The sequence below is a fragment of the Rhinolophus sinicus genome, linkage group LG17 (assembly GCF_036562045.2).
Source record: "Rhinolophus sinicus isolate RSC01 linkage group LG17, ASM3656204v1, whole genome shotgun sequence".
NCBI classification, from domain to species: Eukaryota; Metazoa; Chordata; class Mammalia; order Chiroptera; family Rhinolophidae; genus Rhinolophus; species Rhinolophus sinicus.
In genome coordinates this window covers 3,381,631-3,407,384 of record NC_133766.1, presented here as the reverse complement: position 1 = coordinate 3,407,384, position 25,754 = coordinate 3,381,631, and the positions used below count along the sequence as shown (strand labels likewise).

General features: G+C 46.2%; 1 protein-coding gene and 1 long non-coding RNA gene across 2 annotated transcripts in view; both read right to left on the bottom strand.

Annotated features, from left to right (window-relative positions):
- The window catches only part of LOC141569387 (uncharacterized), a 320,431-nt gene that overhangs the window by 213,584 nt on the left and 81,093 nt on the right, over window positions 1-25,754 (bottom strand). The window contains exon 2 of the long non-coding RNA XR_012493003.1: window positions 14,115-14,244. This is a non-coding gene — a long non-coding RNA (uncharacterized LOC141569387). The remainder of the gene's footprint in view (window positions 1-14,114; window positions 14,245-25,754) is intronic.
- XCL1 (X-C motif chemokine ligand 1) lies at window positions 16,139-20,239 on the bottom strand. Its single transcript, XM_019747401.2, has 3 exons — window positions 19,481-20,239; window positions 17,395-17,509; window positions 16,139-16,456 (listed from the first exon to the last, which is right to left on the bottom strand). The coding sequence occupies exons 1-3, from the start codon at window positions 19,539-19,541 to the stop codon at window positions 16,309-16,311; spliced, it is 324 nt and encodes a 107-aa protein (XP_019602960.2). The 5' UTR covers window positions 19,542-20,239; the 3' UTR covers window positions 16,139-16,308.

Below are 25,754 nucleotides of genomic sequence, written 5' to 3'. Positions count from 1 at the left end.
TGGTACTTTTCAGAAGCAATTTGCTGATATATAGCACAACCTTAAAAATGTTTCTCTTTTATACAGCAATTCCATTTTTTAGGAATCTACTCTAAAGAAAGAACGTGGACAAAGAGTGATGTCCAGACTTTTCGCCATAGCACTGAGTAAGGAGACAGTCTCTAAACCTGAGGTTTCACACAATACAAACACCGTTGAAGGGAGTCAGCAGTTGACTGGTGTCGATTTGCCTGAGTTGGTTTTCACTGAGGAAAGAGCTCCCAAGAGGGAAGTTTGGCTGGGACCCGAGGGACAGAGATGGGGGATGATGGAGCCAGCCATGACGTGTCCGGCTCCAACCCAGGCCCATCCACAGGGACAGTCACTCCACAGGGACAGAGGAGTCTCCACAGAGGCTGGAGAAGCTGCTGTTTCCATAAAGGACACAGGGCCAGAAAAGTCTGTCCAGTTTTCGAGACGGAGCAGGGGCCTCGGCGCAAGGCCGTCCTCACTTGGGAAGCAGCTCGGTTGGGTTTAACAGCGATGGCCGGGAGACAGGTCTGGGCGCCCGCGACAGTGGTGGTGGGGACATGCTGCCCCCTAGTGGTTGTGTGGCCCGTGAGCACAGCAAGGGGCCAGGAAGGGAAGTGCAGGAAGCACCTGAGTGAGCTCACCTGAGCTCCCAGAGGGCGAAATGGGTGCAGGTGGGGACAGGAGCCAGTCAAGGCTGAGTTACCAGCATGTCATTTGTGGCCATGGGCAGGGGAATTAACCTAAATGGACAATGATGGGGGGAAATAAGTGAAGTACGTTTGTCTCATAACCTGTGAGCCTGACACCATCTATGCATCCCAGGGCCTTCCTTCCCTGTCCCCAGCTTTCGCCTAGGCTTTCCCCACAGGTGCTGAAAACTCGGACACCACACCTCTCAAATTTTCTTGGCAGCAGGTGTCTGTTTGGCTATCATCGGGGGGCTGGCCCTCTTGGAGGCCTGTAAGGCAGAAGCAAAGGATGGGCCCTGGTTTTTGGCAGAAGCCCCAGGCGTGTGGACTGGCGGGCATCAGCAAATGGCTGCGCTGGGGCTGTGCCCGCAGCTTGCGGTGCTGCCAGCAGCTGGGCTCCGCAGCAGCGGCATCTCTGAAATATTTGCGTTTCCAATTCTAGAAGCTTCCTGACCATTGCTCCCTTCCGCTGGTAGGTGTGTACAAGGCTGTAAGCCTTCCTTTCCCTGCATCAAACCTCTTCATACTGAAAAAACTCAGAGCGGCGTCTGTTCTCATAACCAAACTGGCGGATAGATTCAACCTACTGGTTAGCAGCCGAATGCTGGGGTCATTGAGACTTGGTCCAGCCCCGAAATCTGCACTTAATTCTGGTGGAACCCTGAGTAAGTTCCCTAACCCACCTTTCCCCCAGTTTCGCCATCTGCAGAATGTGTTAATAAAACCACCTACCTCTTAGGACTGTCATGTGGGTAAAATTATATGGCATATATTAGCATCCACAAACATTAGGTGCCATAATTATTGAATATTTCACAACCATTAAGGTGGGAAAACAGTAGGTAGAAAAGGGAAGAAAAATTACATATATGTGTACCATATAATCTCAACTATCAGAAATACACAACTAGACATATACCAAAAGGTTTTCCCTCTAGGAGATGGGTTTACAGGTGAATGGATTTTCTCTGGTGTATCTTTCTTCTATCTTAAAAATTATCTCCAATAAGGAAGTATGCACTGCTTTATAAAAAGAATAAGATGTAATGTTATTAAAAGAGCCTGTAGGGAAGTTACTTCAGTATACAGTCAACCCTCAATATTGCTTACAAAGTCAATGTCCCATGAAGAGAAACACACCAAATGACACTGTCCTTTTGGCATCTAATATTCACTATCCTATTTTAGTTGTCTTTCCACCAGCCCAACGACAAGTAAACATTTTGATAACTCCAGATCTGTGAATAGTAAAGCCCCAGTTTGGGAAATTTGCAAAAGGTGAACTCTGGAGGTGGTAGAAAAGCTTGTGGGGTAATTCTGGGGAGACTGTTTCATGCAGACTGCACCTGGGAGGCGGACCTACCTACGTGGGGGACAGCTGTAGTTTGATATTTTACTCAGAAGAGGTTTCAGGAGTCTGAGGTGTGTTTGCTTATGTTTTAGTTTGTCCTTAAATTCCTTTCATGCACGTTGACAGTCAGATCTGTGAGACGGGGGCAGCCATACTTCCAGGTTTCCACCTCCTGCTGCCACAGTATAACTATTAATAATGCACCCCCCTTTGCTTTCAGAAGTGTCTCAGTTTAGATGACGTATGTGTGTCTCTAGGCGAGACCTGTCCTAAAAGCAGTGACCCTGGCGTTTTAAGAAAGGTCTGTACACGGCATCTGTACAGAATTTCCGTGTCACTAACTGTCCTGTTTTTGATGAGCTTCCTGGCTTGAGAGGCTACATCTCACTTCCAGTCCACCCGAAACCACCACACCTGATATTTTACCTTTCTCCAACCAGGAGTAAGCTGGACTCCTAGGGTACCTCCTTGAAAAATGAGGGTTTTGTGGAAAAAACCACAGTTGCTTGTATGTCTGTATTCACATCTATACCTACATACCATGCCCAGCTGCTAAGAAATTCCAAGCAGTCACATTAAATGTAGCCCTACAATCGTGTCTTCTTTTTCTTTATATCACCAGCATCCGGCACAGCAGCAATGAACTGAGCCGAACTCACTGTCAGTTACTAAGAAAGACAAGAGTTTGGGGCTTACCGAGTCATCACTCCCCTGTCTGATATTTCCCAACCAACACCTTGAGAAGGAATATCGTTTGGGTGGGCATTTTTATGTACTCTTGAATTTCCTTTTCCATTCTTTGTGGACATGGGGACAGGGCCAGCATGCAGCAGGTCGTCAGTCAGCTGAGTCAGCAGGCTCTGCGCTGATGGAGATAAAATCGTTTCCACGAGACACTGCCTCTGAGCCGCAGTGCGGGGCAGACGCTAACATGTCGGACTATCTGGTACGTAACCTCGATCACCTACAACACACATCTGCATTTTCTCCCCCGTTCCCTGGGCCTTCTTTCTATGCCTCTCCACATGAGCGTGTGGACTTCCTAGCTGCCAGATGGGGTCCTAACTGACCTGAGGAGGAAATATGAATGCAGACCTGAAGGGAAAGGTGACGGCCCCATCCCTAGAAAGGCCTGCAAACACTCGGGAAAGGCCAAATGAGATGACTCCTGCATGACCAGTGCTAGGTGAGTGTAGAGGACCCTCAAGGGAAAGGAGGTGAAATGGGCTGTACAGTCGCGCACAGAGGTTCCTGCAGGAAGTGAAGCGTAAACTAGACCTTGACTAGTGAGATGAGAGGAGACGGCTCTATGGGCAGGAGTGTATGATGCAGATGGAACTGTAGGCCCCTGGCAGAAATTCTGGGACCCCCAGTGCGGCACACGAGCAGCAGTATAATCGCACAGCTCACAAGCTCAGGAGAGAGTCACGTGGACATGACCGAGGGCTGTCCCAGGGGTACCTGTGTGACCCAAGGACTGGGTGGGCCCTAGCCTCGTGCATCAGCTTTACTCATATATCCAAAAACTAGTGAGAGAAGAGTCTAATCTGAGAAAACACTGCCTACTCCTAGTGAAACGGGACATGGCGTTCATACCGAGTAGAGATCTGGAAAACAAAGAAAGCTAGGTTCCCTTCACCCGTATGTTTGTGGAGTGAGATGTATACCTGCTACTTGGGTCTCTGTGACAATCTCAAAACTGACGAACTTATGGGCCACGCTTGCTGTTGATGTGAGAAGGGAACGGGGTGGGGGGCACGTGTGTCCAAGGCCTGTCATCGGTCCTCTTGTGCATGTGACTTAACAGAGTTCGGCTTCCAAGATGGAGTGGTGACGTGGAGGGCGGCAGTGACAGACAGCGACACAAGTCTGGACGCTGTCCTACTGCCAGAGCAAACGCAGTACACACTGTACCCCACCCAGTGAGAGCAGCAGCACCACCGGCCGGATGGGTAACTCAGCATCTGCCCCAGCTCCTCCTGAAGCAGACGAACGATGGCGATGAAATCAGCATTTCTGTCCCCAGGGTACACATAGAAGAGAGGGTGCTGGAGCCGATAAAATGAAGAAGGCTGGTGGGAGCACGTGCATTCCAGAAATGAGTGTGCGATGGCCTTGTTCACACAGCCAACGGGCATCAGGCATATGATCCACACTTCCAAAAATAAATATATTTATCCTCTAAGAGAAGTCTGCACTCACATATTCTTTCCTACAGTGGATTTATGTGCCTCTCTTCCTTGCCCAAATCGAGTTGGTTAGCTAATTTCCTACATGAGGTGATTCCGCCCTGTGGAAAGCAAGGTCTGCCAATGGACTGAAATCGCAGTACTGACCCATCGGCTCTCAAAACCATGCTGCGAACACAGACGTGGAAAACATAAATCCCCTTTCTCAATTATCTTGCAATTGGAGTTGGCCAACCCAGTTCAAATCACCCATAAATCATTTTGCAGACATCTCTTGGGTGGAGCTAAAAAAAATAAAAAGGTCTCACTAAAATCAGAATTATGTGGTGGCATTTATGATTTGTCCCTTCTCCCTACATGTTGGGGTCATAATGGAACCCACCAATCACAGAGCCTGGCCACTTACTCACTGGATGTGAAGGCAAAGGGCGCCCATTACGTGAAGGCAGGGCAGAAATTGAAAATGGCAGCCTGCATTTTGTTGTTGTTTGTTTGATTGTTTTCTTTTTCCTGTAGCTGTAGCCGAGGCTGTAAGGTAGGCCAGTGTCTGGGCTTCTAGGGGTTCAACAAAAAAAACCAGCAGTAGTGGATGCTGTGTAGGAGCTGTACTATAATTTCACTGTCTTGTTTATTTCTTCAATCGTATTAAGCAGTAATAAGATCTTCAAGAAATCTCCCATTATAACATTTACTATTTTTAAAGTAAGGCACAACATTATCATAATCCCAACTTTTAAACAATCAGAGGGGCAGAGGGGAAAGCAAAGTGAATAGTAATGACTCTATGACATCTACAGACGGTAAGATTACAGATGATTTTTGTTTTCTCTTTTTTTTTTTCTATTGTGTATTCTCTGGGTTTACTATTATAATCATAAATTTTACTATTTCCTTTTTTTTTTTTTTTTTTTTTTTTGAGGGAAAAGGAATTTGTAAGTGCCCGTGAGGGGAAAAAAAAATACTTTAGGACCATGTAGGCTACTGACTGTGGCATATTGGGATATTCAGAACGACTGGGCATAGGACGAATGAGCTAACGTGGAAAGGAATCCGGCTTTTATATCAGACTAAACGAATACATTGCGTTTAGCTGAGCTGAACCAGCAGTGATGGAAAGTAGACTTTTCTTGGTCCCACTCATTCTCTGCGAAGGTCCCTAGGCTGGTATGAGCCATTGTTTTATCAGCTCGTAGGCTTAGGCTTAGGTCAAATTCTATCCTTTGATCTGACAGAACAGAGGCACAGTGGCATGTCTGGCAAGTGAAGCCCCTGTGGAGGTGACAGCACCCCACCTGCGAAGAACCTCCTCTCATCCAGTGAGTCACGACAAGGCCAATGAGCCAGGGCAAGAGGTGAAGCCAGAAAAACAGAGAAGGAAGGAAAAACGTCAAGAGTCCACCATTGGACCGAGACATACGTGCATGTGCACATTGCTGAAGGGCTGCCTCACTTCTGGAGTGGTCGGGGGAAGGCTGTCACTGAACGCAGGCTGCAGTGAGACTGCAGGACTCGGGGACAGAGTCTGAGATGGAAACAAAGGACCCTGCTGTGATAACCAGACTCTGAACGGAGGGCAACACGTCCCACAAGCTTCGTGAGAAGCGGTGCTTGGAGCTTGTCTCAACTCAGCCACCCTGACAGAGCTGGGTGAGGTCTAGGAGAAAGGGGCTGCATGAACCCACGCCAGTCCACCCTCTCTAATGCCTCAGGGCCCGACTGAGCCTCTGAGGGACCCCCCCCCCAATCCTGCTCCCAACTACGCATAACTAGAAAGAGGGCACATTCTCATTCTTACGGCCAAAAAGCAGTGTGAGCCCCGGGATGTCACCTGCACCATGCAGTGACAGCAGGAGAAACAAGCCTCAGCTTGGAGCACATTTCTCAAGACGGCCGACTAGCCGCTCTGCTGGCTAGATGGGCAGCTGGGCTCCTGCAGCCACAGAGCAGGACCTGTGTGGCAGTTTTAGGGGGACTCTCGGAAGTACTGAGAGGAAAAGGGGCCCTGGCCTCAGGTGCTACGCTAACAGGCGCAGGTCACGAGCCAGCATTCACGCTACTGGGACGACATTCGAACTAAAGAGCTCACGCGGCCCGGATACCAGCAAACATGACAGCGGGAAAAGGAGGCTCACTCACGCGTTTTCATCCCACTAACACTTAGGTCACTTCACACAGAGGAAGTTACAAGGTCAGAGCCACAGAAAGAGAACTAACTTCAACCAACCTCCCAAACATGTAACTCTGCAGGAAAATGACGGTTTGTTGTTGTTTTTTTACTTGCTTTGTGAATATTCTTGAGGCTCTGTGTGTGAGAGTGTTCAGATCCCAAAGAACAGAGCTTTCTTTATTTTGTTCCTCTTAAATCAGAGTTAATGGTCTTTAAAACCACTTTGCCTTGAGTCTTTGCACGTCAGCAAGATCCGGGCAGTAGAAAAATGAGAGGTGTTACTGCAACATCTTGGCCTCCCAACATTCGCTCCAGCTTTAAGGAATCCAACCCCTTATCCTCTCAGCTGAAATAAGCACATTTCAGAAAACCTGAAAATTCCCAGCACTTACATAAATCCAATTTAACGTTGCGATTGGAAGGGCAGGAATATGTAAGATAGACGACAGCAAGTCAGCACAGCCTCTTTCTTCCTGCAGAGGATAATATATTACCCACCTTCGTCGCAATTCCTGTAATTTATTACTGTAATCAGGGGATAGGGGTACCTTTTTAAATTCTGTTTTTGCTCAAAAGTTGTACACCCAAAATGTAATCAAGGAAAGAATCAAATACTTGTTTACATCTAAACTCATTTCAACGTCAAGAGACTCTGTTTTCACTGGTTCCTTCCTTCTATCTCTTCCTTTGTATCTTAGAAATATTCCCAATATACAGATGGACTCATAGACACTGGCATAAAACCGGGATGCTCTGAGCATATTAATTAGTGTCCGAGAGACAAGAACAAAAGGAACGAAAAGGAAAAGTGGTGCCTCTGGTCCTGAGAGCATGAGCCACCTCTCTTCCAAAGAAAAAACCCATTTAGGAAACAATTACCAAGCCCCTGTGCTGTGTCTCTCCCTTTCTAAGTTCTGAATGGAGAGATGGTGCTATCGAGAAGATGGCGCTTCCCCCGACAATCACACCCATTACTCAGAAAGACAAGCAAGAATACCCTCCCCAGTCTTCTCTCCTGAGTTTCAGAAAGTGAAGGAGAGAGAATGTAGCCACGTAGCCCAGGCTGAGAGCCATCACCATGGTTACTACTGGAGGTGGGAGGAAGTTTCCTGCTGCCAACCCATCTCATCTCCAAGTGGGGACTCAGCACAAATCTAACAGGATGCTTTAAAAAGAAGGCAGGACATAATGACACAACCACGGCCCAGGAGGAAGAAAGCCGATTTGTGTTCCAGGCTCACGGCTGAACATCAACACGGGAGCAGTGGAAAGGGGGTGAGCTTTCCTGTCCTTAATCTGCAGCCATCTTGACCAAATAGTTTTAAGTCCCATGTAGTAGATTCCTATGGAACCTCTGAAGACTCCTCGCCCAAGATCTGCTGGGAAGCCCATTAGCCACTGTCCACAGGTGGACAGGGCACAAATCCTGAAATCACTCATGCATCCTTTTTCAACAAGACGATAAGAAAAACTGCATATATGTGCACATAAAACAACCCATCATGTTTACCTGGTAGTGGCTGCAGTTAGAAATCACCTATCTCCCCATGATCCATCGGACTGCCCCCCGTTTATTCACAGACTCTTGATTTAGCTGTGCTAACTGAGGATGGTTTATCTTCCATCATTCCACCTGGACTTGTGGGCCCCATTCGGGTCATCAGAGCTTCAAACACAGAGTGTTTACCAGTGCATCAAGAGAGAACACTAATGTAAGAGTTACTGCCTTTTGCTTGTAGGTTAGTAAAACCCACCCCACCCCATTTCTGAGAAGGCAAAGGACTGGCTGGAGAAGCAGGTGGCACTCAATTCAAAAGTACTTGAAGTGTCTCCACAGCCCAATACTCCAGCTGTTTTATAGAGAAAGAACACGCAATAAAGGGTTATGGTTGGGTTTTGTTGACCAACCCTTATTTACATCTAGTCTCATTATGACAATAATAAAATCAATGCAGAGTACCTGAAGGACACAAAGACAGAACTGGACCAGTGTCAGGAGCTCCGGCTGAGTTCTTACCTTGAGTTCTAAGCACCCCAGGGTAAGCTGCTTATTTCTCTTTGTCTTCACTGGTGAACATTACAATTCCCACTTTCCTACCTCACCTCACCTGCCTTTTGCTGTGAAGCTTCTAGTGAACTAATGCAAATAAAAGTATCCTAAAGGGGACATTTGTAAACAGAAGCATCTGGTGTTGTTTCTTATTTTCAAGGCATCAAGATAAAGTGCCAAGAGTGTACATTAAGGGTGTACTGGGATCTTTTCATATTTATGCAGTTTTCCTCTGCTTCTTGATCTTGCTTTTGACAAGATAGATGGAGAAATGCTTTACTGGTTAGAGGGAAAAAGATTTGCAATCCCTTAATCTTTCATCTTTATCTGTGATGCTATTCATGACTGGAATCACACAGGCGAGCATGATTAATATTATAGCAACTCCGTGAAATTAACTTTTCAAGGTGACTGTGATGAGAAATTTCTTCTTCCATTTCTAGCCACCCTAAATCTTCCACCTTTAGAACTATCTGTTACCTCTAAGTTTTATCAAATTTAACTCTCATGTATCTTAATGAAATCCAGTCTTAAACATAAAAAAAGAGTAAACTAAGCAATGACTTCAATGACTTCTTTCAAATTTCTACTGAAATATAATACACATATCCAAAAAAATACCTCAGTTAACAACTAAGAGAATTTTCATGAACTGAACACACCAGTAAAACCACTACCCAGCTCAAGAAACAATTTAAACTGCACCAAGCAACTCACTTTGGAATTTCATGAGCACGTCCAATGCATTCTTCACTAGATATTATGAACGTATTATGTGGCATGTAAACTTTTGAGCACAGTCACATTCAACTATGTAAATATAAGTTTTAATCCAAACATACAAACAACAGTTTCTTTGACAAATACCAAAGGATTGTTGGTCTTGGTGAGGTGTAGCCAATGTAACCATTAGGTTCCTCTGCTACTGTCAATCCAAATATTTAAATAATTCCGATCCTTGAAACGCAAGACAACTTCTTCCAAACATGCCACAACATTTGAAGACCGTAACAAGATGACAAGTTAGGCAATTCCAATCAAGGGAGAAAAATCATCACAAACAAGATTAAAACAATCACGACCCACACTAATAACCAGCCTGCCTATCCTGTTACAATGGAGAGCAAGCATGAGGGCCTCTATTTAGCCCAGGTGCAGAGCCAATGGCGTGAATGGATACAGATCCACTTTTTCTCTCAGCCCATTTTGATGTGAACATTCCTTCAGGTCCAAAAGGACAGCTGTCTCAGCAAGTTGTCCTGAGGGAGGAAATCAATCTTCTTCCCAAACTGAGCTGCCACTGGTGATGCCATGAGGGCAGAAAAGAGGCTTCATGCTGCAGTTCTCTCTGCCCATGACCGAAGGAGGAAAGTTTAAAATCCTTCAAGTATTTTGCTTTGGCCCCACAGTACTTAGTGTGATATCTCATTCATAGTAGGTATTCAATGAGCACTGGTAAGTGGGTACTTCAGGGGGTACCCGGTTAATTAACAATATAAAGGAACCACAGAGTCTGTGAGCACCTCATATACACACACTCACACACACACACACACTCACACACTCATACACACACACTCACACACACTCACACACTGCAGAATAACAGACATTTCCAAAATGGGACTCTATACTTCAACAGGTTAGAAAGTGAGAGGACCTGGAGTAGTTAGATTCCTGTTTTTGATTGTGTTGATGCTATTGACAGACTGTAGCCTGTACTTTCAAGATTTATGGCTCTGAACCGATTTTTCGTCTCCAATGTTTTAAAGAATTTATGTTTAATTGGTGTTCCCGGGACATTGATAAATGGTATATGGAAAGGACTTGTGTACTCGGGTTGACTGGACAAAACACTGAGCTAAGCGAGGTCTTCTCCACAGTACTTTGTGGAGACTTTGATGTACTACATCACGGTGCCTCTCCCAGAGGAAGGGAAATGACGCGATCATTTCCTAAATACAGGTGACCATGGGATTCGTTCTTTTCAATGCAGACTCATGGTTCAAGTAGGACACTATGATTTGATGAGTTAGATGCAATTATTAAGAAAATATAGACCGTTAATCCCAGTTTTGCCTAAATGATGAAGACAGGTCTCAACCAGTAAATGTCAGCTTACGGGAAATCTTGTTGATCCCCAACGTATCTACTCCCTTTTCCATCCGCCCTCCCTTTTCCCGCCCCCCACCCCATCCTAGCGACTGGGGATAACAACAGCAAACACTACTGAGCTTTCACGATGTGCCAGCCTCTGTTTTAAGCGCTTTAACCCTCACTATAATCCAATGAGCTCAGCACTATCATTATTGCAATTTTATAAATGAGGCCACCTTAAGGCAGAGAAATTGAGGGCTTTTCCCACAGTCACCTAGAGAGTAAGTGCTGAGGCCAAGATACAAACCCAGGCAGAGCCAAGGCTCCTGACCACCACACCAGTATCTACCGAGAGAGAGAGAGAGAGAGAGAGAGAGAGAGAGAGAGAGAGAGAGAAAGATTACGTGGCCCTCCCCCTGCTCTTTCACCCACTGCTTAGGATGGGTTACTCTGCCCACACTCCCCTCACCCATCCGCCTCTCCACCCCCAAACCCCCACCTAGTCTTCAGAAATGGAAGGCCAGTTTCCCTGACAGAACATCTGATAGCTCTGCTTAAGATCAGCTCAGCCTGGCCATGGGGTCTTTTGTTTCCTTACTCTAGAATGTGAACCTTTTCACAAGTACATACCGATTCAGCAATTTTACCTTGATGACAGAAATGACAAGTTTCGGGAAGAAGCAGATGATACAGCCTTAGCAATTACTCTAAGCAACACAGTGTGGCAGGAACTCGACCTACATCCCTTGTATTTGATTGACATTTCTTTTGGAAGGAGGTGGGGAGGAGGGGCTTTCTCCCAGCTCAGATTCCTCCAAATTTCCTGCTAGCGTCCGAAACAATACCTCCAGGTCACTCCTCTGGCCGTCTGCCCTCAGCGGTGGCACCCACTTCTTACCAGTTCCTCCCACAGAAAGACAAATTCCCTGCAGCCTCTTCTCTCACCCTCTCTCATCAAACCCCACCTTGCAGTCATGCTTTAGCATGACTCGTAATTCTCACTCAAAACCTTTTTTTCACCTCGTTTCTCTTTTTTTCTCATTACAGATTCATCTCTTTGCCTCCCACTGCCAAGTGACAAATCCCTCTTAAAATAACACTGGTGACTCACTCAGTGGATACTGTATCCATTTATTTGTTACCTCCCCCACCCCACCCCCCAAGGGGCATAAAGTATTGCACAGATACTCAGCCTTCTTTTTACCTCATCCACAGAAAAAGTCTGTCAAAAGGGAATAGGAATGTAGTTTGGGCTTTTGTCTGAGTTACTTGAGTATTAAGGCTGATTTATAACCAGTGTTCTACTTTTCCAGGCCTCTTCCTTCTGCTTATCTACTTCTCCTTGGTGCTCCTTTCTGGTGGGTCTATTAGTAACCACACCAGAAATTAGACTGAAATCTCACCAGTCAGCGGGGCTGTGTCTTCACCAGGTCTCCCACACTGGACACCCCAGTGCCATCTCCATGCCTCCAACCGGCTCATGCCCGCATCCAGCTGATAACCAAGCCATTCCAATTCTGTGTCCTATTCCCATGGCCACCTAATCCAGGCCACCGTCTCCGCCAGCCTGGGCTGATGTGACAGTCGCCTCCCTACCCCCCTCCACCCTCAACCGTGTTCTGTGTGTCTCCCAGTTGGGTCCTAAACCTCAGATCTGACCGTTTTGCTCCCTGGGTCCCTCTGTTTACACCCTACCTTCGCCATGGCACACAGGGCCTTCTCGGTCCAGCCCCAGCTTCCTTTCCGCCGTGACACCCCAGCCGTCCCAGGAAGGACAGCTGCCCTCAGCACACCCTGATTTTCCTGTCTCTGTGTGTTTCCCTCTAGCAGGAGTGGCCGCCCCAGCTTCTCTTCCTCACAAACCCCTTCTCAGGTTTAAAGGCGCCATTTCTACATCACGTCTTCTGCACAGCTGTTCCTGACTTTCACGGGGCAGGCTGAGGTCTTCTCTCTTCTGTATCCCTACAGCTATTTATGACACCGGCCAGAGCAGTGACACGTGCAGGGAGTATATACTCCCCAAAAGGATACTGGGCCTGTGATGCCCATGCTCTATACCAAGTTCCAGGTACCAGGGATCCACTGCTCAGTCCCCAACCCGACCACTAAGACAGACAGAAAATGTAAATAAATAAATAGGTAAATTGGCATTTCACGGTGAGGAGAGCAATAATAGAGGAAAGCTTGGGGGCTGAATAAGTACAAGAGAGGGGTGTCACCTAGGCTGGTGACATCTGACTGGCCTCTGAGAGGAGGGGAGGCCTGAGCTGAGCCACTTGGAACGCCTGTATGGGAATGGCTTTGGTGACTGTCTCCCCACGAGATCACGCGCTTGGTGACAGCAGACTGGATCCTGTGCCCCTTGCCATCTGCAGGCACTCAACAAGTACTCGGGAAACTGAATACATCAGAAAAGGCTTGGTCTGTGGGCCTCTAAAACCCCACTGAGGTCAAGTTCACTGCTTCTCAACTCGGCCTTCTCCTACCTCGTGGTGGTCGGCTCCAATCCTGGTCCCCCAGGTCCAGCCTTAGCTTAGCCAATACCTAACGCAAATGGGAAGGCCAGTCCCATAAATGCAGTTTTTGCCCATCCCAGCCCTGGTGCCCCACAGCCACGGACCCGTGACTGGACTCGCTGCCTGAGGCATGTGGCATGTACGGCTGAGCCACCCGCAGGCAGTTGTGTCCCCGCTAACAGGAGCCCCAGCAACGCGGAAAAGGCCCGTGAGGAAAGGAAAACCGGGCCCCACCATGCCAGGCCAAGTTCAAAAGTCACCAGGTCCAGTGCCACCTCCGCTTGGTTTCCCAGCCCCCATCTCAGCCTCTGCACCCCATTCTCCACCCGGCAACCAGGGTCATTCCCAGTCTTTAAGATGAAGAGCACCCTCCTCGATCTGGCAGACAAGGCCCTTGGTGACAGCTCCTCCATCTCCTGATCTGTGCCGTTCGCCCCTCCCTTTCTTGTCTAACCTTCGCCTTGTTCCTTGGTCACATTCAACTACAGTTGTCCCCAGAACAACAAGGGTTTGAACGGTGCGGGTCCAATTATACTCGGATTCTTTTCAATAAGTACTGTGAATGTATTTTCCTTATGCTTTCTCAACACTTTCTATTCTCTAGCTTACTTTACTGTAAGAATACGGCGGATAATACATATGACACACAAAACACGTGTTAACTGTTTGCGTGATTGGTATAGCAGGCTATTAGTTCAGTTTGGGGGAGTCAAAAGTTACACGTGGATTCTGGACTGCACGGGGGTCAGTGCCCCTAACCCCTGCATCGTTCAAGGTCAACTTTTCTTGCATTCGTTCCTGAGCACATTGAATTTCTCTCACCTGCAGTCGTTTCCGTGTGCCGCCTGGAACGCACCAAAAGCCCCTGCGTGACTCTGATGCCCCTTCAGGTCTCGGGGTACCAGCTATTTCCAACGGGAAGGCTGTCCTGACCCCCACACGTGCTAAGACCTGGGCAGGTTTGCTCCTGTGTGCCCACACCTCACGCTCTCCACTTCCCCTGTGGTCACACACGTGATACTGTGCCGGAATGGTCCACTTACTTGTGTGAGCTCGCTGGAGGTCCGGACAGGCTCGGGTGCCACGACTGCACCCCATGTCCAACGGGGTCCCTGGACCGCTGCACCAGGCTGACAACAGGCATCTGTCGGTCAAGCGAGTAGACGAAGACTCCTGGAAAAAGAGAGAGAGGGCGCTGTTAGCGCACGTGCGCTCCATGAAAGCGGGGACTTGGGTTCTGCTCGTTGCTGCAGCTTCAGCTCCTGGCGCGTACATGGTGACGGAAGGAGGCCAGACTCTGGGTGAGGAGCACACACTAAAGTATACAAAGGTCATGGACACCTGCAAAGGTCACGGACACCTGCAAAGGTCATGGACACCTGCAATTTATATATTATTAACCAATGTTACCCCAATAAATTTAAACGTATGATAAATAAAAAATAATAATACACACAAGCGGCTTCCGGTCTAATTGCAGGAGGGGGCAAAGGGGGGTACAGATAGGCAAACGAGCCATTTCCATACAAATGGATACGTTTCAGGTTAAAGGTAAGTACACGAGATGCCACAGGTACATCAAGGAGGAATTACAGCCACTAACACAATAATATTTCCAGGTCTTTTTCTTAAATTTTTTCTTTGAATTAAATGGAAACCCAGTAAACCATAGGGTACCGTTAGTAGACTCAGGTCTTACCTACGTGCATTCAAAACACCCAGTCAGTTAGTTCAAAGTCACACACGCTCTTTGGTTGAAACCCCTGGTGTCACACAGTGTCATCTCCAATAATGTGGTAAGTTAACAGGATACACACATCCACTTGCTTCCACATATCACGTTACCTCATGAAAATACTGAGGGTCTAGGAGATATTTGGGAAACACAAATACCAAGTTCAACCAGGAAACCATTATTTTCATCTTGTATGACTGCTCTGCTTCACCCCTCATACTTCTTCTGAGCAAGTGTGTATTTTCCTGAAGACCAGCTTTGAATCTCACTGTGGGCAAACTGCAATGAGAATGCCCCACCCTCGGCGAGAAGGCAGCTTTTAAGGCAGGTGTCCACTCGGGGTCACTAGGAAGATGACTCACAACGGGCTGCCCTCAGCTACCCTGGAAAAGACCTTGGCACTGCCGAGTGTCCCCTCGAAACTAGACCGTGGTATTTTCTCTTTCCTTGAAACTACCAAACCCTGGTCAGTTCTGACTATATAGAGTCAGAGAGCAGTGGACATCTATGTACATCACCAGCTACCTGGAGAGGAGAACCATCGACATGAACCAAATCAGCAATCTAATGTCTAATGACAACGCAAGACAGCCCAAGTCTGGGTGGCCAGATGGACATTTAGTTAAAACTCGACGGCAAATTGTGATCCCATTCAAGACATGTTCCAGGCGACACAGGTAGGGTGAGAGAAGCTTACTGGCAGAAAAGCATGATGTGGATGACAGCTAGAGTAGCAACAATTACAGAAATCACAGAAAGGCAGCAAGATAATAGCCCAGTCCGAAGGGCATTGGTTTTTATTTGAATAAAGCATCTTTTCTGCCAAAAGTCTGACCTTTGCTACCTTGACAGATAAAAGAATTGACAAGCCCTCTCCTTTTTTTCCTTCCATGGGAGATGAAATGAAACACAAGAGGTAGGAGACGTTTGAGATCAAACTTGAATAAAGCCACTTTTTGAGTAGTGGGCACTCAGAACGGAAACCCGAAGACAGTTGGATTTCCTCCCTTATTCCATAAACAGAACTGCCTTATGAAGACAGGTTGAACTAGATCTTAAATTGTTGGCCCTGTCACAGTTGTCACCTGTGACTCACGGGTAGAGAACCATTTCAACCTGGAACCTAAGAACAATGCATACAGCTCGCATCTCTGATAAATACTGCCCCAAACCTCTCCCCTCATGGATACCATCAAAGGGAGATACAGTTGGGACAGAAACGGAACATAAATGATACATTACCTTTCCCAATCGGCAATGAATAGACGGTGGGACTCGTCTTAATAATAAATATTTATTAATTAGAGCATCTAAATGAAGATGAAAGACATGAAAAGTAAAAATACAAGAAAATAATTTGACACATGCAGCATTGGCAGGAAACGTGAGTATAATTTAATTAGTCCATGAGCTCGTAAAGGGAAATCAGCTGGCTGGCTGGTGAGGGGACAGGGAGCCGGAAGGCCACTACCCACTCAGTGAGGCTTTTGTCAAACATGAAACTACACAGAAGGTGTATTGGTGGATTGCTGGGGTCCTGTAGGCTTGGTCTGGTTCGTGCTACTTCTGTTGTCTACATGTTCAACGGCTTTCTTCACCCAGTCAGCTTGTGGATTGGCACAGATCTTAAAGCCACGTCTGGTAATAAATCTGCAAGGCAAGTAAAAGACAGGGGAAGTTAGTCACACCCTCAAAGCCTTGGGAGCAGGAGTTAAGATCAGACCAAATATAAGAGCTCTTGTGCAGAAATCACGGGACAAAATGGTCTTTCAGCACCACGAGGCCATATACGAAAACCTCCTTCTGTCATCTATTTTAACATAAAGGAGAAAACCCTCCAGGTAATTAATACCCAGCTCTTCTGTTCACCATGCTTCCCAGACTCCCCTTCTCATTAGAGCTGCCAAATGTGGGAACTAAACTGGACGCTTGGCGACATCTATCCCAGCGCCTACCTGCCGTCTTCCTTTTCAAGTCTAAACATACTCGTCTTATTTTCTGTACAAAAGGTGACTTCCCTGTCTGAATTTCCTCGGGTAAAGTGGCAGTTATGTGTTGAGAAGAGCTGCTATTCTGAAAATGGGATCCTGGAAAGAGAATGGTACCACGCAGGCTAGTTTTTGACACATTTTCTTGAGATGTGGCGACTGATAAAACATGGCATCCTTTACTCCAAAACACCGTATGAAGGGAGAGGACAGGAAGGGGGAGGGGAGGGGAAGAGAAGGGAGGGGAGCAGAGGGGAGGGGAGGGAGGGGAGGGAAGGACTTCACATCAGCGTGGCCATATGGTCAAATCCCGATCTGAGCCAGCCACCTCTAAACCTAACCCTCAGAACTGACCACAGCGTTCATCTGGTTCCCAGTCAGATTCTTCTGCTAAGCCAATCAGAAGGGAGGATAATATTCTTTATTTAGTTTCCAAATTTATATGACAATCATCATTTAGTGCTACCTAAGGCATGGTCCCTATGGACAAACAAAGGGGCTGCTGGTTAAGCTGAGCTCTCCCTCCATGTTGACTTATCCCTGAGGAGCATGTCTACCTACGGTGCTCTACCCAGCCCAGCTTTGGGGAGACCAACTTACACCACTGCTCTCATGGGGCCTTCCCTGAATTCGTATTTCTTGATGATTTTCACGGGCAGTCGCCGGGTGGTTAGACTCATACAGATTTCCTTTTCCACGCCTTCACTCCCCACGCCTGGTGAAGAAAGCCAAGCAGACAAATAAATACAAAACGTAATTCCACATAGTATAAACATTGCAGTGCTATAAATAAAATAACAAGGGTGATGTGATAAAGGGTAATTTGGGGAAGGGAATGTCAAGTATTGGTTTTGACTGAATAAATAAATGTGTTCTCATGTCCCATGGTAAAGGTGAGCTGTAGAAAGGTGCTAGTTCATAAAGTATCCATCCTCACTGGCAATGGCCCGAGGGGAAGTACACATTTCCCCGGCTAGGGAACCACCCTACATCGGAGAAGGAAAAACAACTTGGGAGAGTTGATCACATTAAGGGTTTGGTAAAACCTAATCAAGGTTTCTAAGTGCCAATTTTTCTCCTAAGCAGAAGAGAAGTATTCAGCTCAGAAGCTTCCAAAGAAACAGCTAGTGTTGCTGGGAAAAGTGAGGCTCTTTTCAAACACGAAACCACACAAAAGGTGTTTGCTAGCCTTGCTGCTCTTCACCTGTCTTCCCGTCACTCTCCATACCCAGTTGGCACAGTCTTTACCCTCCGTCTGTGCCAGTTTATTGCCAACGCTGAACTCTCTCTGAACCTACTGAAAGAGGGGAGTCTGCTTGTCCTTTCTCCGTTTCTCTCACTACTTAAGAAACAACATTTTTCTCTGGGAAGCATCCAACATGGATTCCCGAGATCCAGAGTATCCTACAGGAGCCTAAACCCCCGAACCTTCCGACTCTCAGCAACGTGCATGTGTCTGTGGCAGCGGCACAGACATCACCACCGGCACACACGTTGCAGAGCTGAGTCAAAGCCCAGATTGCTTTGCCCTGTTGTTACATGTAAGAAGCTAAGCCCAGGGGGACTCGGGGAGGTCATTTAGGTAGAAAGCTCGGGAATCAGAGCCCAGCAGTGTCCTCGGGGTCTGTGCACATCATTTCCCCTCCCCAAATCTGGGTCTCCACCAAATGGCATGCCTCCCGTGTCAGCCGAATGCCAGCCACACTGCCTCAGTTAGTAGCCTCAAACTTTGCTGTCTCATCAATACTTTTTATTCAGCAATTTCAGGGAGTCCCAGCCTTTGCCTCCTGTATTCACGGCCACACTTGGGATCCGTGGTCAGGTTAAGTAGGTTATAAGTCTGCAAATTAGGCTGTTGAGAGGGGAGTTCATGGTGACATGAATTACCCCCAAAGGATAGTCTCTGTTGCTGCCAGAGACACAAGGAGAAATAAAGTCCAACGGGTTAGAAAAATAATCCTTCAGGAAATAAGGGCGGAAAGCCCAGGCGAGGCTCAGTAGACCTGAGAGGCATCCGGTGCCTCCTAAGTTTATCTCACTGTGTATAAGTCACCGATCTATTTGTTAGCAATTATCACTAGCCTCTTATAAACTCAAGAAGTTCACCATAAACGGAACAATTCGGAGCAGCAATCATAGATTCTCCCTCTCACTTGAAGGTAATATTGATTGCCTGGTAGGAAGGGATGAGCTTCCAGTCAGTTTTAATAGAAAACATGGACTGACTTCAGAATCTACACCCTCTAGCTCACCCCCACGTTGTGAGTGAGCTCTCACGTATCTGGAGAATTTATCAAGATCAATATTAATGGGCAAAAGCTACAGAGGCATATAAAATCGTCACCGCCATTCCACAGCTAACAGTAACCAAGAAATGACTACTTATAGGAAATCTGGTAAGGGATCCTAAGATTCATTTCATTTTAACCCCAGGTAAGAATACCTGTTCCATGTTCAACTTATACATAAGGAATCGTAGACTCAGAGAGGTAAAGAGATTTACCCCAAATCACCCAATGATGAAAAGTAGGAATCCAGATTCTAACCATGTTCTGTCTTTGGAATCGACAAGATCCCCCCGAGTCAAAATTATCATTCCCATTTTGCTCGGGAGAAAGTCACAGCCAAAGAGTACGCCCACCTGCCTGCATCCCTGTTCCCATCTCATGAGCGACCCCCGACTCACCTTCCACCACATACGCGGTGAGGCAGCAGATCGCGAGCAAGGCCAGGACGACGGTTCTCATGGCTGAGGTTCTGACAGGCTGAGCAGAGAGGGTGAGTACTGCCACTCTCAGGTCTCTTTTATGCCTCTTTCATGCCTCTTTGATGCCTCTTTTATGCCTCCAATGGTCAGCGCACTTCCTGTGGTAGGACGGGGCTTTCGAGGTGGGTGTGGAATCGCGGAAAGTCTTTGCAACGCTGATGTCTTTTTTTTTTTTTAAGTTCCTCTGCCCCCACTCACAGCAACCCCACACCTTGTGGCGTTTTCCTCCTCACCTGTGGTTAATGTGTCAGTGAAACCAAGTGTGTGCATGAAAGAAGCATCGCCGTCTCATCTCCTGCCACCAGTCTCAATTCAAATCTTCCACTGCAGGCATGCCCCAGGCCATGTCAGTGTCATGGCTCAGCAAGGGACAGTGGAAAGGAAATGAGGTGGGGTGGTCACCTCATGTAACACCCGCTGTGACATGAAGCTTCCACCAGCATGGATCACGAGTGCCCAGTGCCATCCACAGAGACTCCCAGGGCAGGGGTGGGGCAGGGGGGGAGCTGCCACCCTGAACTCCCCCTTCCTCAGCCTCTTTTTCTTCTCACGTCCCTCTTCTACCTAGGACCTTCCCCAGGTATTCAGGAAACATTTGGATTGCAGTGTTTGGAGCATGCCTACACGCATGTTTGCTTTACTGCCACTTAACATACACCTTTTCAAAGGCTTCTGGAAAACGGTACTGACGTCAACTTCACTTGGAAAAAAAAGAGAAAGAAAATTATCTATACTCTTACCATTCTGACAGTTTTCATTTTGAATACTTTTCCAGTGAGGCGCTGGTGGTGTACGTGTTTGCATCGTTGAGACAATTATACACAGTATTTTCACATCGATGTAAACGTCTCCCCATGTTTCTTCACAGTCTTTGTGTTCTTTTCTACTCTGAGTAGAAACACAAACACACACACACACACTAAACCATTCCCTTTTAACTGGTTGTTTTATAGATCACATCGAGAAGGGAAACTTTCGTTAATGACACTGAATCATTTCCCTTGAAGAACCAGGACTAAAATTACTGAGCAAAGTCCTACATGACCACCTTCTAGCTCTCGTTACACACGCCGTGTAGTCTGCCCAAGGGGGACAGCAGTGTCACTCGGCGATGCCTCCAGCAGGGTGTCAGCATCAGGCGCACTGCAGGCCTTCTGGCACCGTCAGCCATTGTTTGGGGGTTTCTGTGTTTTGTGTTTTGATTTTTTTTTTTGTCTTGTTTTTCATCGATATCTATAAAATGTATTTATTAATTATGTGTGTAGCTAAAAGTTTTTGCCATTGCTATCAGGGATATGAAAATAAACTCCTATGTTGCCATAAAAATGACACCTTAACTTCTAAGAGATGTTTCATGAATGGCAGTCGCTTTTCCAGCCAGAACTTGAGAATGGCTGCTTGGTTTTCTCCAGCTGGCTGCACCATCAGTGCTTCAACTCTGAACACGTCTTTCCACTCAAGGTGCTTCTCCGCCTATGACTCCTCGACTTGGAGTCATATGCTCTCTTCCATCCAATTTCCAAATACAGATAGCTGGGGTCGCCATGGACTCATGGCTGACTCACCCATATGGCGCTCTCCACCGAGCTGTGCTGAGTGTACCTTGTAAGCAGCTCTGCAGTACGTCTGTCTCCACCTCTCTTTCCACATGGCCCTCGTCACCCCTTGGTAGGACGGCTGCAGCAGACCAACCAGTTTCCCAGTCCTGACTCTCCTCCCTGTCCCATGTGTTCTCCACAACTTTGTGAAGTAATCATTCTAAAGCCCTAATCTTATCATCCTGCTTCCCTGCCGAGCGGTCATTACACCTCTGTGCTAACTCCCACTGTCTACAGGATTTATTTCCAGTCTCTCACGGCCATATATGAAGCTAGCCAGGATCTCACCCGGCTTTTCCTTTCAGACTCTCCTCCCCGCATGCACGCACATGCTCCCAGCCCTCTCGCCGTAACAGCCCTGTGTGCAGCCGACCAAGCACACGTCCTCTTTTAGACACCCCACATATTGCTTCCTTTACCTGGAACGCCCATCCCAGCTCCCCACCTAGTAACTTGCAAACCGCTCGGCTTCCCACGCCTTTCCGGCATTCTCTAGATAAAAGTACGTTGTGTCATCCTCTGCCCCCAGGAAACTGTGTCCCCACACTGTTCCACCTCGAATCTCATTTTATTCCCCTGCCAATTAGACAGCTGAGTCTCCCACTAGATGGCAGGCTCCTTGGGAGGATGGACGCTAAACTCATGCTGTCTGGGTCCCCGGTACTAACTAACAGAAGGCCTGCGATGTAGTAGTCACTCACCAAATCGTTTTTGAACAAACGAATTTTTCTTAAAAGACCAAAATTATGATGAAACAAGCTATTTCACTGCCATGGACTTTGCCTAATGATAGTCAAACCTATAAAAGCGTATGCAATGATTTGAGTAACTGGGTTTTTTCATTATTGCATTCTAAGGAACTCTGCTAGACAGATATTACCTGTAACTGCTATTATGAGTAAGTCCATTTGAGTAGCGTAGCCCAGAGGTCACACAACGCACCCATCTCATTTTACACATCAGGTTGCATTGGAACACATGAAAGCCCATTTGCTCACATATCACTCATGGCTGTTTGCACCCTACAACAGCAAAACTGATGAGTTACATGGTCTTCAAGGCCTAAAATATTTACCATCTGGTCCTGGACAGAAAAAGATGGCTGACCCCTGGGTCCATCCCTGATTGGTATGCAATATTAAGACCAGTTATGTTCAATAGACTGTCAACCATACAAAAATGCAAAGGGAGAAAAAAGACTGAAGAAGTATACCAAAACACCTCCAAGAATTCCCCCAGGAAGGCATCAAGTTCATGGGCAGGCAGGCAGGGTGAGAGGGAACTCCAGTAAGAGCTAGTGTCTCACCTTTCAAGGTCCCTGTATCGCGTATAGCTCCTTTATTTACTTTTCTTTGCCAGTGAAAGCATGTGGTATTAACAGGCAGGCACTTTCTCATTGGGGCGGTTCATACTCATCTTTGGTCCTTTCTAAAAAGTCCACAACCACCCAAAAATAAGTGAAAGAAATTTCTAAACAGGTCTGTGGTTATCAAAAGGTTAAAAACCACTGCTCTGGGCTCTATCAGTATGTATTACTCAGGGCCAGGAATCCACAGGCTCAACGTGACAGAGGAAATGTTGCAATTTGAGCACTATACAGAAGTTGCTTTAAAATAGCATTGGCCACATGGCTCATTGTTCACAGATCAATGGGGAATCTGAAAAGAGAGGGCAACAGAGTCAAAGTAACCAACTCCCCAGCCAAGGCAAGGTTGGGAAGAAGAAAGGTGTCTCCTCTCTTAGCTGTCAAGCTATTCACTTTGCCAAGAAATTAAAATCGGTAAGTAGAGCAGTTTATTTATCTATTTATTTATTTTTCAGAAATTGCCATTTTGGCCACAGAGTCTGCCATAAACTTAAAATCCTCTGTGGTGGAGAGGATTTATGGATTAATGGATTTCCTCGGTGGAGAATGGTCAGACCTGGTCTGCCTGGAAAATACGCCCTGGCCAGCACCAGAGGCTGCCATCAGCAGCCATCCCACGGGGCCTTTCCTTGAGAAGCTGCTTCTATAACAGGAACCCTGAGCTGTCAAGTCGGATCAATCCATCTTATCCTTATCCTGGCTCAGCCACCACAAGATGTGACATGAAAGAGGGTCAAAGTCACCTCTACCTCACAGACATCAGAATCAGAAACAGCTCATGCCAAATGTCTGGATCACAGGAGGGACTCAACAAACAGCAGTGATTCTGATCAGACAGACAGACACTGAAACCATCACAAACATTCTGAAACTGGAACCACATCTGCCAGAGAAGTTGGTGACAAACGAGCAACAAACACGTGGTTTTCATCCGAGGTTATGATTTTATATTTTATGAATAATTATTATTGACTTTTTTGGAGTTAGCCGAACCTATGAGTCTCTGCTTCCCTATACGTGGTCTCCTCCCCGTATCTAACGTACCAGGAGAAAGATGTATGCCTGTCGCTAGACACCTCTGACCTAAAGCTGGAAGACATTTTCATCTTCCCAATGAAAGGGTCTGTCACAAATACAAGACCTCTTTATTATGTAATAATTAGTGCATGAGCGTTGTGGATTACCTAAGAATCTGACTGACCAGAATGATTTTTATTTTACTTTTTATTGAAAATTTTCCCAATATATTTTTTTCTGATAGAGAAGGGAAAAAAAATTGAATCACTGATGACAGAGTCTCAATATTTAGTCTTGGTACCACAGGCCAATAATCTATTACACAGAACCTAGAAGGATTCTGAGTCTACACACAGTACTTTAAAGGGCCTATCATACCAGATTGAATCTGAATGGGTCCCAATGTTGACTGTAGAAACAAATGGATGAAATATTGTCTTATCAGAGGCCTGTCATGGTCACTCATATACCCTGGTCACCGGCTTTATTTGCACTCATACTCTGTATATAATCTGTATATTGTTCTCTTTCTACTAGAACAATGTCCATAAAAGCTGAGGACGTGTCACAATTGAGTCCTCAGGGGCTATAATGTAGGAACTCAATATTTATTGATCAAATAAATGAAAATAATTTCTTGTCATTTAATTCTTCTAAGAACTAAAAACAGAAGGGCTGTTTGATTCAGCTTGGAGCTGCTATGAATAAAGCTGCTAAAACATCTGCGTGCAGGTTTCCCTGTGGGCATAAGTTTTCAACTCCTCTGGGTAAATTCCAAGGAGCATGATTGCTGGAGCTCATGGTGAGACAAGGTGTAGCTTTGTAAGGAACCACTACACTGGCTTCCAAAGTGGCTGCAACATTCTGTGTCTTCCAACCAACAGTGAACGAGCGTTCCTATTACCCACATCCTTGCCAGCATTTGGTGTTGTCAGTGTTTCGAATTTTTGCCATTCTAATGGTGGTGCAGTGGTGTCTCATTGTTATTTTAATTTGCAATTATCTGATGAGGTATGACATCAATTACCTTTTAACACCCTTCTTTGTCATCTGGCTATCTTCTTTGATGAAGTGTCTGTTCAGATCCTTTGCCCAGGTTATTTGATCAGATTGTTTTCTTGCTGCTGAGCTTTAAGAGTTCTGTGTATGGTTTGGATAGCAGTCTTTTATCAGGTAAGTATTTTGCAAATATTTTCTCCCAGTCTGTGGCTCTTCTTCTCATTCTCTGTACAGTGTCTCTCACAGAACAGACGGGTTCCCATTTTACTGAAATCCAACTTAATTTTTTCTTTTAAGGAGCATCATCTCCAAACCCAAGATCATCTAGATTTTCTCCTATGTCATCTTCTAGGAGTTTAATAGCTTTGCATTTTACGTTTAGGTCTATGATAGATTTTGAGTTAATTTTTGTGAAATGTGTGTGGTCTGTGTGTGGATTCGCTATTTTTTATTTTATCTTATTTTATTTTATTTTATTTTTATTTTTTTGCATGCAGATGACAGCTGTCCCAGATCATTTGCTGAGAAGATTATCCTTTCTCCAATGAATTGCCTTTGGTCCTCTGTCAAAGATCTACTGACTATATTTGCATGAATCTATTTCTGGGTTCTCTACTTAATTCCACTGATATAATTATCTATTCCTGTGTCAATACCACATTGTCTGGATTACTGTAGTCATGGAGTCTTCATATGTCACCACGCAGGTGTCCTACAGAGTGTGACCTGGGCAGTACCCCAGAATCAAGCTTGTGCCTCTGACAAGTGCTGTGAGAATCCACCTGTAGGCAGTCCCACAATGCAGTCTGGGAAGTATTCCTGACTAAAGCATGTTTTGTCGTTTGCAACTCAGAACGCTCATGGGAAGAACGACCTCCATAGAGAGTCTACTGCATGCTGTTGACGGGAAGTTGCCAACTGTAGTTAGTCCTTTATTAGTCTTAAGGCAGTGTGGTAACACTGGAAAGAAATGGGATGTAAAGCCAACAGACCTGGGTCTGCATCTGGGCTTTGCCAATAGCTAACTAAGTATATGACGTTAAGAATCACCTAACTTTCCTGAATCTCTGTTTATTCTTCTGAAAACGGGGTAATTTCTGTCTCATAGGGTTATTTTGGAGACGGACATCATCTAAAGCAAAAGCATTTCACAGGTAACAGTGAGCCCTCAACCAGTGCTATTTCCACTTAATATCTGCCAAACATGGGGCGA

What these genes read in the sequence shown, in the direction of transcription:
- XCL1 (XM_019747401.2), bottom strand. Translation starts at nt 19,541, where the DNA reads ATGAGAACCGTCGTCCTGGCCTTGCTCGCGATCTGCTGCCTCACCGCG. An exon ending in CACCGCGTATGTGGTGGAAG is followed by an intron (nt 17,510 to 19,480) that starts GTGAGTCGGGGG and finishes TTTCTTCACCAG; the next exon opens with GCGTGGGGAGTGAAGGCGTG. An exon ending in GGCCCCATGAGAGCAGTGGT is followed by an intron (nt 16,457 to 17,394) that starts GTAAGTTGGTCT and finishes CTTGCCTTGCAG; the next exon opens with ATTTATTACCAGACGTGGCT.